This window comes from Prunus avium, chromosome 1 (assembly GCF_965620075.1).
Source record: "Prunus avium chromosome 1, drPruAviu1.hap1.1, whole genome shotgun sequence".
Lineage (NCBI taxonomy): Eukaryota > Viridiplantae > Streptophyta > Magnoliopsida > Rosales > Rosaceae > Prunus > Prunus avium.
In genome coordinates this window covers 59,501,301-59,515,059 of record NC_142284.1, presented here as the reverse complement: position 1 = coordinate 59,515,059, position 13,759 = coordinate 59,501,301, and the positions used below count along the sequence as shown (strand labels likewise).

Here is a 13,759-nt window from a genome sequence, read left to right as displayed (position 1 = left end):
CAAACACAAATTCGAAATATAACTAGAAAGAGTTTACAGATTTTGAGAAAATGGTGAAAGCTTCAAGGTCTTCAATGGTGGAAGCTTTCTTCTCCACTTTGCTTGGCTGCACCTTGGCTTTCTCCTAGCTCCAAGCTCTCCCAAATCTGCTCCCAATGTGTAGAATAATAGCATGGTATGGTTACCCACGTTCAAAAACCTCTTCAACTTCATATTGCACTCCCATGTGCCTTTTGCCCATCAATTCCAGCTCATAGATATAATATAAAACTCATGCTTTAGTTAAAGCCTTTGCTCTTGTCCCCTTTGCCATGATGAAACCTTGTCCTTGAAAAAAATGCTATTTGCCTCAGAAAATATCTCTTTCACTAAGGTAAATTCTTGTTACCAAGTGTTATGGTAACAAGAAGAATCAAGTGACACATTGGAGGTAAAAGCTGGACTACTTCGGATTTCCAGAGCTGTGGTAACATGCTAGATTCGTTGGATAGGCAATACTTGTCCAATGGAGCTCAAATTTGGATATGTTGTAGTTAACATCCATTGGAACAAGTTTCATGAAGATCTTCACCTCATCCGAGCACCAGAGCATGTTGATCCCAGGCCAAGAAGTTGACCTACGAAAATGAACAAAAACAGAATTTATAACCAATAATGCACTTTTAGCTCATTTTCATTCCAACCAAGGTAAAATCTAAGAAAACACAAAGAGGAAGTAAAAAGCTATAAAATGTTAAGAACTAACTCAAAATAGTTGGTGAATAACATGAAAAATCATGTGTAAAAATGAACCGAACAATAAACTTTGTCTAACATTGGGAGGGTAGCGGGCAAGAGGGAGAGGCGGAGGTGGAGGGGGTGGGTCTCACCCCTCTGTTTATAATTTGTCGTCATATTTTTAACATTCGAGTCCTAAAAATGAGGGCAAATTGATCATGTCGATGCTTTTATTATGTAGGGTATTTCATCAAATTATCCCCGAACTTATACCTAATAATTAATTTACCCCTCTATTTTTTTTAATAAAAAATGAAGGACTCGAATTGACTTTTATTCTCAATGTTCCCCTTCACAAGACTTGTATTTTTCTTCTTTTTTCTTTGTCTTTTTTTATTGGACATTGTGCTCGCCTCTTCCCTCTCTTTTCACGCCTCTTTCCCCAAGCTTCCTTGCATTTTCCTGACCTTCAATCTTAGCCGTCCAAGCCAGCATCCACAGAGAGCGACCCCTGACTTTGGGTAGTTCGATAATATATTCATCTGCTCTGCTCAAGCCGTCCAAGGCCAACCCACTGCCCAGAAAAGAATAATTAATTATGAGATAACTTCCTCTGCTCAAGTCGGATCGGAAGGCAGTATTAATTTGTAGTTGGTCTGATCTGAACCAGTATCAATGGATGCCAGGAAAGCCCATAGAGCCTCCTCTTCATCCTCACCATCCTTCTCATCAAAACGTTGGGAGTACCACATATTCTTGAGCTTCAGAGGTGAAGACACGCGCAAGGGCTTCACGTCCCACCTTCACAAGGCATTAGAAAGCAGGCGATACAATGTTTTTATGGACGAGGACGATCTACAAGTAGGGCAAGTTATAAAACCAGAAGTGTTGAAGGCAATCGAAAAGTCCAATATCTCTGTAATTGTCTTCTCAACGAGGTATGCAGATTCCAGTTGGTGTCTTGATGAGCTGGTGAAGATCATGGAGTGTAGAAGAACACTGAATCAAATTGTTTTGCCAATATTCTACAATGTGGATCCTTCAGACGTCAGGCATCAGACTGGTACTTTGGCATCTGATTTTCAGAAACATACCATCCGACGTAAAGATGAGGTGGTAAAGGAGTGGAGAAAGGCTCTTACTGAAGCTGCGAATTTGTGTGCCGGGGTTCTCGAAGACAGGTAATCAGTGATTTCCTTGGAATATGATCTCCTTAATTACGTGATTACTGGAATACAAAGCCCCTTTTTAAGTTTTCAATTTTTATTTTCACTTTTTAAAAAAAAACTGAAACCGAAACTATGTTCGGTAACAATTTTCGTCTTCTGTTTTTTTAAGTGAAAACCAGTTTTTAAAATCACCCCTATTTTTTAAAACAAGTTTAAAGTGTTTTTTTTTTATTTTTTGAAGTTTTCGTTTTTTTTTGTCACCCTTTCTTTTTCACCAAATTTACATTATCAAACATCCATCGCACTTTAATAAAAAAATAAAAAAAACATACATTGCACTCCAGTTCCGACTTTTAAATATACTTTTAAACAATTTTCCATTTTTTTAAAAACTAAAATTAGTTATCAAATAAATTTGTTGTTCAGTATTTTTTTGTCGCCCATATTTTTATAGGGAGTTTCACTAAAACACCCAAAATATGGGCTGAAATTATAGAAAAACCCAACACCCAAAACACTTTATAAACACACCCAAAACCCATCATTACACACACTCAAAACCATTTATAAACACACCCAAAAAATATACAATTGTTGGGGTTGATTATGGGTGTGTTTCTATGTTTAAATAGTGTTTGGGTTTTTTTTTTTATAAATACATATCTAGGATTGGGTTTATTTATAAATATCTATTCATAAAATTGGGTGGATTTTGGTACTTTACAAAACCAAATACATTTTGAGTGATACTTTTAAGTTTGAAAACATGAAGAAGAAAAAATTGTCTCGGAAATCGGTCAATTCAGCAAAATCGGATACATGATGATATGTTTGTGTATATGCTCTATAGGTAATAATTTGATGTACTATACTTTATAGTGATCTAGATTCATAAAATTTTAAATTATTTGGTGATTAAGATTTTATGGGAGAAAAACATTGTCGGGAATATATATTTTAGCTATTTAGTGCTCGTGTTAAATTATCCTTCTTTTTGGCAGACATGGACTTAGCCAAATTGGTAAAAATAGACATGCTCCTCACTTTGGACCCTAGTTCCAATCCCCCTCCTTGTAGTTTAGATCAGATTAAAATAAAATATCGTTTGCATAATAAAAAATATATATAATCAAGATGTTATCATAATTACTTAAAAAGTAAACTGCATAATTGCCCCTGAAATATCACCTAATTTTTGAATTCCTCCTGTACTTTTATTTAGTCATTTAAGAATACAAATGAATTTTTTTGGCCAATGCCCCGTATTGATAAATTCCTTAACATTTCATCCACTTCTCCGTCAATATTAAAGTTAAATTTGTCATTTCCTATATACTTATTTCTAAGAAAAATAAAACTAATCATGAAAGTTAAGAGAAAAATAAAACATATGCAGCACCCATAAGGGTGTACATTGGTTCGAAACGAATACAATTAAGTCAACTCGCATCCGATCCAATATAGATTGGATTGTATTTTTTCAATCCAATCCCATCATATTAGATGTTAAAATCCAATCCGATCCAATTGATATTTGATTGGATGATTGGTTTTGATAATGAAAAAAATATAATAATAAAATATTAAACATTTATCTTTAGATTTAATCTAATCAAACATATTAATAGAAGTAAATGTAAAATATAAATGAAATACTAGAGAATATTGTTTTGATTATATAATATATTAAATATAACTCCATTAAATGATTTAAAATATTCATAGGGTCGTGATTTACCCTTTCCCCTTTTGTCCACTTAATTTTTAGTAGTTTTTACTATAACAAAAAGGGTTATTTTTTTATATACCCCTTAAAAGTGTATTTGAGTCTCACTTTGCCCCATGAAACTCTTTTGTCACACTTTACCTTATATTTTATACAAACTTGTCTTACTTTACCCCATTTTTCAGAAAATATATTAATTAAAATTGAAATTGAAATTTTAAAACTTAAAATCCATAAAACATTTGTGAAGAAAATTAATATTTTAGAAAATATAAGATTAAAACAAAAACAAAAACTACATCCCTACGCTTGCCCCTGCCCCCTCCACCTCCCCATCCGTCTCCCCCTACCCTCCCCCTCTGCCCCATCCTCCTTTTTTAGTTCAGCATCCTTGGAGTCTTTACTGCTGATCATACCACAACTTTGAAATCCAATTCAAAACCATACATAAAAGCAATTAGTTTCGGTGAGAAAGAGGGGAGTTTTGAATTGTTGCAGAGATAGGAAGAAAACAAAAAATAGAAAAGCATGTAGAAGGGACCAATATGTAATGCTGCCCATGTTTTTTTCTCTCCTCTTGGAGAAAGGAATACTTGTTGACAGGTAAGATTTTGAGGCAGAGACGCAGTAAGAAGGAAAACTTTATCGTTAGTTTTTTTTTTTGGTCAAACTTTAGCGTTAGTTGAGTTAGGTCTTTTCTTTTTACTTTTTTAATTATTAGTAAATTGGGTTTTTGTTTTAAAGATGATGAGTCAAACTTTAATATCTTAGATTAAATTTTAATAAGGTGGCGTGTGGAGCACAAAAGTCAAGCAGATCATGATAGAGAAAATCAAAGTAGAGAATCCGAATCCTATCCTATCCTTGCACCCTAATTCGAATTCCATCTCTGTAATTTAGAATATCGTTTGTATAAAAATACTAATAATGACAGGACCCGCCCCAAATTTCCTCGGAAACCAGGACGGACCCCGTCTATGATTCCGGCATCCTACAGATGCCAGGCCCATTTACTAAGAACCGAGACTTTCTACCAAAATTTCGGCAAAATCTCCCCTGTAAACCGAACATATCCCAAAAATTCCATCCTGTCAAACACAAATAATTAACAACCCAGCAGCCAGCATGCATTACACAAACATAGTGTTACAAACCATGGCCTCCGGCCTCACAAAACAAATCCTAACAGGGCAATAACAGAGCATATCTAACAGAATTCAACAAACCAACAAAAGAAAGTTTAACAAATTTACAGAGTACAGAAACTCTACGAAGGCTCAGTGTACTGAAGCTCGCGATTCAGGAGCACACGACACAGCTCTGCTACTCGTTCTAGTCAACTACTGGCTGTGGGGCACAAAACAGAAAATTATGAGTGGACGAAACAAAGTTTAGTTCCAATTAAAACAAAGTAATATAATCCCACCGTTTAGAAAACCATGCATAAAACCGATTCACTAAAAACCATCATAGTGATATATATATATATAAAGTTTGCTCAAAACCCGAGCTAAATCTGAAATCCACAGTGAAACTTACAAATCAACCCATCCAAACATTTCCTTACAAATCTCAAATCAAACTCTCAAAACACGTACCCACTGGCACGACGAGCGGGGAAGTATCCTCACTCAGAAACAAGAAAAAATGCATAGCTATATATACATATATATATATATATATATATATATATATATATATATATATATATATATATATATGACACACCTAAATGTACCGGGGAAACAATCCAACAGGGGATTGTTGACTAGCTCACAAGTATCCGGCCTCAAACGCCCATGTGGCTAGGGATGAGCCGTCCAACTAGGGGACTGACACTCTAACCCAGCACGTACAGACGAAGAATCAAGACCCGTACGCCTAAAACCGTCCTACGCGCGCAGACTACCCAATTAAGGGTCTACAGCGACATCCCGTCAAGGATGCCCCGGGTTCCAACATTTCCAAGTATCTCACATTTCCACAATCAAATTCCAAATCCAGGGGAGGTACACAGGGTAGTGCTTATAGCACTCCAAACTGACTTTCTGCTCTTGCATCTTTCCATGCCTCATAACCGTATCCCATATACCCCCACACATACTCAACGAATATAATACTTTCCCAAATCGTATACATATATACTCAAGATACTTGAATATATCCAAAACCCAAATATATCACCAATACTTTATAAAAATAATTGTTTCGATTATAAAGTGTAAAATGAATTTCCATAAATCCTTAAATTCTTATACATAAAATTTCCATCACAAAATCATGCTGTTTATTAGAAAACAAAGTCCACTCACAAGTAGTCCCACGCTGCTTCACCCTGAGAGGGTCCCACCTGCTATGTATGCGGAGTCGGATTACCTATTTCAGAATACGAACACGATATTAAAATCAAACGCTTCGAACGAGAACTGTAAATTAAAATTCTAATTGCCCAGGTTTCAAGTAAGCACGAGGAACGAGACGTTCCTAAGGTCTAACTAAGAGTTTCGAACGATGGAGTAGCCTCGGAAGACGCTCGGTCAACCGGCAGTCAAAGTTTAAGTTAATGAATCGGAACATCCGGGGCTCCGATTCACGATCCGCAAATTCCTATACGATCCTAGGAATACGAGGAATAACATACGTAAATTTGGATATGATCCAACGGTTTAAACACATCAAACCTGGAAATCGCACAATATGTCAAATTCGTTCGAGGTGCAAATGATACCTGAATTGAGATCCGCAAACTCCTACCCTAGGTAAAACCCCTAAAATTAAATTTCAATTTAATTACAGTTTTGCCACTGAGGTTATTTATCTCGTATCTTCTTCGTTTCAACTCCAAATCAAGTTCACTACGTGTCTACGGACTCGTCTCAGTACGACCTTCCTAAAAATACCACTCGTCGTCCCAAAATCTTCTCGGATAAAAATGACCATTTTGCCCCTACTCGAGGGCCAAATTGGAAATTCATATTTTATTAAATTAAATTAATTAACAGGAGGTTATATTTTGGGTCGGGATGTTACAAATAATGATAATTGAGACCTAACATAAATGCAAAGAAGTAGAAATCTAATGTTTCATCATAATTAGTTTTTTGTTTTGCTCCGAATTCAATTTTCAGGAATGAAGCAAAGTTTATCGAGGCATTTATTGAGAATAATATTATCGGACGGCTTTCCACAACTCCCCTACCAGTAGCCGCTCACCCGGTTGGAGTCGACTCTCGTGTACATGATATGATTACTTATCTTTTAGGTGGTGGATCACAAGATGTTGTCATGATTGGAATTTGGGGGATGGGCGGACTGGGCAAAACAACAGCTGCGAAGGCCATTTATAATCAAATTAAGGAAAAATTCGAAGCTCATGTTTTCCTTGGAGACATTAGGGACGCTGCAAATAGACATGGTCTTGTTTATTTGCAAAAACTACTTCTTGCTGAAATCTACAAGAAACGGACCATTGACATAAGTTGTGTTCATGGAGGGATGGGTATGATAAAAGAAAAACTTGGACGTAAAAGAGTACTTGTAATTATCGACGATGTAGATGAAAAGGAGCAACTCGAAGCGTTAGTTGGAAATCGTGATTGGTTTGGCTCTGGAAGTAGAATTATAATAACTACTAGAGATAAACATTTTCTAGACGTACTTCATGTGAATAAAACTTTCACGGTTCCAGAAATGAATCCAGATGAAGGTCTTGAGCTCTTTTGTTGGCATGCCTTTCAGAAAGGTTATCCTAATGAACAATATCTTGAACTCTCAGAAAAGGTAGTTTTTTATAGTCGAGGTTTGCCACTGGCACTTAAAGTTTTAGGCTCTTTCTTGGTTGAAAGAACCATAGCAGAGTGGGAAAGCCAATTGGAGGAATTGGAAGGAATCACTCCTAAAGATATTCTAAAAATACTGAGAATAAGCTATGACGGTCTAGATCATAACGAGAAGTGTATATTCCTTGATATATCTTGTTTCTTCATTGGAATGAACAAAGACCATGTCAGAAAAATATTAGATGGATGTGGCTTTAAAGCAGAAATAAAAATCAGTGTCCTCCTTCAGAAGTGCCTTGTAACTGTTAATGAAAAGAACCAGCTAATGATGCATGATCTACTTCGAGACATGGGCAGAGCAATCTGTCAAGAAGGTGACCCAGAAGACCGGAGTAGATTGTGGCTCCGCCCGGAAGATGTGACAGATGTATTGGAAGACAAATCTGTAAGTACTTTTTAAATAAAAGTTTAGCACGCATCATACAAGAGAAGCCTATGTATATATGCGTATAACATGGTCGGTTTTCCTGCATGTGTACGTAATATAGTCGGTCTCATTTTCCAATTCTTTCTATTGGTTTGAACTTGCATTAAGAAGGCTCAGTCAGGCAAAATCAATCAAACTATATGTTTTGCCAACCAAACTTCATGTGTACGCACTATTATAGCTTTTGTTAACAAACCTGTGGATAAAGAATTCGGTTAACACATGCAATTTTCATGTGTGTAAATCATTTGGCAACAATGTTGTTCTTACTGAGTGCCTTTTTTTTAATAGGGAACTAAAAAAGTTGAAAGACTTGCTCTAAATCTGCGAAGCTCGGAAAAGGCTAGTTTCGGTACTGAAGCATTTAGCAAAATGAGAAAACTGAAATTGCTCCAGCTCAACTATGTAGAGCTCACCGGAGAGTACAAATTTCTTTCCAAAAATTTAAGATGGTTGTGCTGGCATGGATTCCTTCTAGATTCGATACCAGGTGACTTTGATCTAACAAGCCTAATTGCTATGGACCTGCAGTTTAGCAAACTCAAAGTAGTTTGGAAGGATTGCAAGGTAAGTTGGAGAACTAAACCAAATGTGCATTATTATTGCATTCAAAAATAAACAATCAGTTATTTTAATTATGAGAAAGTATTAAGATGTGAGAGTGGGTTTTAGGTCATGATAAGAGAAGTCTTTTAAATAGGTATTTTATCAATGTTATTCGTTGAACTGAATTAAAAAGAAATAGCATACTCTCTCAAGAAATTAGTGTCTATTTGTGTTGTGTATTTCTCTTCCTCCTACAAGGTATAATAATCTCAACCGAGTTGTTAGTTTTTTCTGTCTGGTTTTATACATACATTATGTTCACTTTCTCTTCTTTTTGCATATGTTTTTATCAGACCTTTTTGGATTTTAATTTCCATTTTAATTTTGTTTTTGTGTAACAGTTGCTTGAGAAGTTGACAATCATTAATCTGAGTCATTCTCATGATCTAACAACATCACCAGACTTTTCAAAAGTCCCAAATCTGGAGGAGTTGATATTGGAATGTACGAGTTTGTCTGATGTCCATGAATCCATTGGTGGTCTCAAAAGACTTGCTTTGGTAAATCTTGAACACTGCAAAATGCTTAAAGATCTCCCACTGAATTTATATACATCCAAGTCTATTGAAACTCTTCTACTTAATGGTTGTTCAAAATTTGAAAACTTGGCTGAGGGCTTAGGGGACATGGTATCATTGAGAACTCTGGAAGCAGACGATACAGCTGTAACAAAAATACCATCTTCCATAGTAAAATTGAAGAAACTGAGATCTTTAACTCTATGTGGTTTGGAACGGTTAACTGGCTTTTTGCCCCATTCTTACCTGAGATCTTCAGGTCTTCGTGGTTTGGAAGGGTCACAACCAACTGGTTTTTTGCCCCCTTTGTTAGATGGCTTAAACTCTTTAAGAAAATTAGCTCTTGCAGACTGCAGTTTAACAGATGATGAACTCCCTAAGGATCTCGGGAGCCTAAGTTCCTTAGAACATTTAGATTGTGGACAAAATTCTTTTTGTAGACTGCCAAGCCTAAGTGGTCTTTCAAAGCTGGAATATTTGTGTCTAAATGACTGCAGAAAACTTCGTGCAATCCCAGAATTACCGACAAATCTAAAAGTTCTGAGAGGGTTTGGCTGCACAGCATTGGAAACAATGCCAGATTTTTCAGAAATGTCAAGTATAAGAGAGCTGTATTTATCTGATTCGTACAAACTCACTGAGATTCCTGGCCTGGATAAGTCATTAAACTCCGTGACAAGGATTCATATGGAAAAGTGCACTAATCTCACTGCCGATTTTAGGAAGAACATCCTACAGGTCAATCCTTCTCTCTCTCTCAAACACACACATACATGTTTCTCTTTCTATCACATACAACGCGCATGTACACATGCATGCATAAGAATGTATTTCTTATAGAAATTTGGCTCTACATGGTATAGGGATGGACTTCTTGCGGATATGGTGGCATTTTTCTCAGTGGAAATGATATTCCTGATTGGTTCCACTGTGTCCATGACGATGATATTGTGTATTTCACTGTGCCTCAAAGTGTTGGTCGTAATTTGAAAGGGTTAACTTTGTCCTTCGTTTACTCTCCGGACTCATTCTACAGTAGTCGCATTAGCATTAGCATAAAAAACATGACCGAGGGTACTGAGCTTGACGCCAGGATCACACCCATTTCCAGTTGTCGAACTGAGGGTTATTATCTTTGGCAGGGACAGTTATCAAATGACGAGCTCAAATTGCAAGACGGTGATAAAGTCTTGATTGAAATAATAACCAAATATGATTCGGTGGAGGTGAAGAAAACAGGTGTTAGTCTGGTATGGGACAAATTTATGAACGAAAATATGATTGATTACCATCTTTGTGCGTATGAACGACGCCCATATCTGGTCAATGATGATGACATCATTCATGTCGAATATGATAATCACATAAGAAAATCACCGTACTTTTCAAAATTCCCAAATCTCGAGAAGTTGATATTGAAAGGTTGTAAGGAGTTAATTAAGGTTCACTCATCCATTGGGGATCTTGGAATACTTTCTTTGGTAAATCTTGAAGACTGCAAAATGCTAAAGGATCTCCCACTGAATTTCTATAAATCCAAGTCTATTGAAACTCTTCTACTTAATGGCTGTTGGAGATTTGAAAAGTTGGGTGATGGCTTAGGGGACATGGTATCATTGACAATTTTGAAAGCAGATAACACGCTCATCAGACAAATTCCATCTTCCATAGTAAAATTGAAGAAGTTGAGAATTTTATCTCTATCTGGTGAGAATTTTGAAATTCCATCTTTTACCCCTTTCGTTACATGGCTTAAACTATTTAATAGAGTTATGTCAACTTTGGATGCAGAATGCGGGTTAACTGAGGATGCAATCCCTAAGGATCTATGTAGCCTAATGTCCTTAGAAGATCTGCTTCTTGAAGCCAATCATTTTCGTAGCCTGCCAAGTCTCGCTGGTCTTTCAAAGCTCAAGGTCTTGTGTTTAAATGCATGCAGAAAACTTTGTGCAATCCCAGATTTACCAACCAATTTGTATGTTCTGAAAGCAATTGGCTGCCCAAAATTGGAAACAATTCCAGATTTTTCAAAAATGTCGAATATGAGAGAATTGTATCTAAGTGATTCGGTCAAACTCACTGAGGTTCCAGGCTTGGATAAGTCATTAAACTCCATGACAAGGATTCATATGGAACGCTGCACCAATCTGACTGCCGATTTTAGGAATAACATCCTACAGGTCAATCTCTCTCTCTCTATCACACATAGACGCACGTGATGTACGCACGTGCACTTGAATAAGAACGTAATGCTTATACAAATCTTGCTCTACATGATATAGGGATGGACTTCTTGCGGATTTGGTGGAATTTATTTGAATGGAATTTATGATATTCCTGAGTGGTTCAAAATCGTCAATGATGTGGACAATATCGTCTTTTTTGAAGTTCCTCAAAGAATCATGCGTCGTGATTTAAAAGGGTTGACTATATGCTTCGTTTACTCTTCAGACAACCCAGAACTTGAAGATTCTAACCGTGGTATTGTCATTATCGTTAGAAATCTTACCAAACAAACTGCTTTGCACACCCGGATAGCATTTGGCTCGGTAAAAACTTGGAGTAAACCTGAAGACGGTTATCTTTGGCAGGGACAATTGTCAAACGATGTGCTCTGTTTGCAAGGCAGGGACCGAGTCTGCATTCTTGTAAGGCCTGATGATGTTGATTTTGTGAGAGTGAAGAAGACAGGGGTTCATCTAGAATGGGACAAACTCATGAAGGAAAATATGGATAATCCAGATCCTCACTTGTATGTTTTGGAAACAAATGGGGATTTTTCCGGGGGAGTTGATGACTCCATTTCAAGAAACAGAGAGAACAAGGGAAGAAAATCAAAGAGGAGGATATGATCGTTTGATTATGTTTAAACCACTGAGGGCGCTGATACCAACATATTCAGAGAAGTATGAGGAAGAGACCTGAAGAAGAAGGAAAGAGAGAGAAATAGAGAGATTGCAATCTTGATTTCTGTATTTCTTAATCTTTTAAGCTACAGCACTATTACACTTTATATAGCTGTATAACTCACCACTAACAACTCACGTGCCTCGCACACCTAACTCACTAACGGTTTACAAAGTCATGAGGGAAAATATGGATAATTCGGATCCTCATTTGTATGATTTGGAAACAAATCGGGATTTTTCGGGGGGAGTAGATGACGCATTTTTCAGGGGCAGTGTTATACATGAACAGTTAGCAGTGGAACCATACCTGGATTTTTTTGGGGAACTGATAATGAGGCAGGACGGAACCATGACATATCTGTTCCCGGTGATCAAATGAGTGCTATAGTTGAAGAATCAGCAGTGGAAGACGTTCCTTTTGGCCACTGGCGGACCCAGAAATTTTTTAGCGGAGGTGCAATATTGACTAAGTATGAAAAATGGTTTTTCGGAATAATCATTTTCTCAAGATAATTTTTGGCGGTTTTTGTTCCTTACACATCAAATAAGAAAACTTGATTTTATGGGATTTTAGAATGAAGTATATATTGACTTAATGAGCCATCATTTTTAGCATAAATCGTATTTTGCACTAAAACCGAATTTTCATATTTTGATTTGGTGGGAATTTGATTTTCTAGTATTTTTATTTGAATCCAAATGGGGGGTACTTCCTTATTTACATTGTAAACTTAAGTAAATGGAGTAATATAAAAATAAATAAAAGTAAAATGACAAAGACATTTACTTAAATGTTGAAGATGGAAATAAGGTAATCTGTACACCAGTTGAGCAAATGGGCAATTTCAAGCACCTACAATGGTTTTTCCGGCGAGGGGAGGTGCAGCTGCACCTCCTTGCGCCTTAGTAGATCCGCCTCTGCTTTTGGCCGTGGCGGATGATGGAGCAGGAAGGACGGAGCCATGATGCATTTGTTCGCACTAATCAATCGAGTGTTGTAGATGAACAATTAGCAAGTGGAGGGGTGTTTCGGGCATCTTAAATTTAATCTTTTCTTCAATTGTTTTTCCCATCCACGTTGATTGTGATTGGTTGCCAAAGAATTTAGTTGACGGGAATGATTTAAGATTGAATTTTCCTTCCTTTTTTTTTTTTTTTTGGGCCAAAGGATTTAATTGCAAAGGAAACGGTCGCAACCTTGAATTGAATTCTACACATTGCCGGAAGTCAAATTATTTTATTTTATTTTTTCCATTTCTTTTTGTTGTTTTAGCAAAAGAAACTTTACACATTGCCCGGAACCAAGTTCTGCATTTTCTCTCACTTGCAAAGAAGACGCAAATCCCTTCCACAGTAATATCAGAAACAAAAAGAATGTAACAGTGGACCAGTCATCACCTTCTTGCAACTCTGTGTAACCTACAATATATTACTTTCCGTTTCTGTTACAGAACACTAGTTGCTGCTGCTGGTGATCTGAATCCAATACGTTCAGTTTCATTAAACCTCCGCCAATGAGATAATCTACTAGGGTTGGCATGGAAGGGCAGGGCATGGCTCTTGAGTAACCTTTTTCTGATTGATCCTAGTATGTGCTTCCTTTGAACAATCAGGATAACATTACAGGTTAGCGCGCTTTAAGTAGACCAACATCCCAATGCTGGTTAAAACAGCAGCACTTGCCAAAACTCCCATACAATGGTGTTGTGGTCGGTGTTCTCTGTGTGGCGAGGCTGGTTCATTCCCATACCTACGGTTTTCTATTTTCTGTGTTTTTTGTTATTACTTATGTAATTGGGCCTTCACTTTGCCTGTTGTGTGTTTTCATGTTTGGGCCTTTTGTCTTTT

General features: G+C 36.8%; 1 protein-coding gene across 1 annotated transcript; it reads left to right on the top strand.

Annotated features, from left to right (window-relative positions):
* The first annotated feature begins 1,318 nt into the window (after nt 1-1,318).
* LOC110750728 (disease resistance protein ADR2) lies at nt 1,319-12,009 on the top strand. Its single transcript, XM_021951097.2, has 6 exons — nt 1,319-1,898; nt 6,741-7,836; nt 8,170-8,445; nt 8,826-9,740; nt 9,866-11,182; nt 11,285-12,009. The coding sequence occupies exons 1-6, from the start codon at nt 1,393-1,395 to the stop codon at nt 11,852-11,854; spliced, it is 4,680 nt and encodes a 1,559-aa protein (XP_021806789.2). The 5' UTR covers nt 1,319-1,392; the 3' UTR covers nt 11,855-12,009.
* Nucleotides 12,010-13,759: the final 1,750 nt, after the last annotated feature.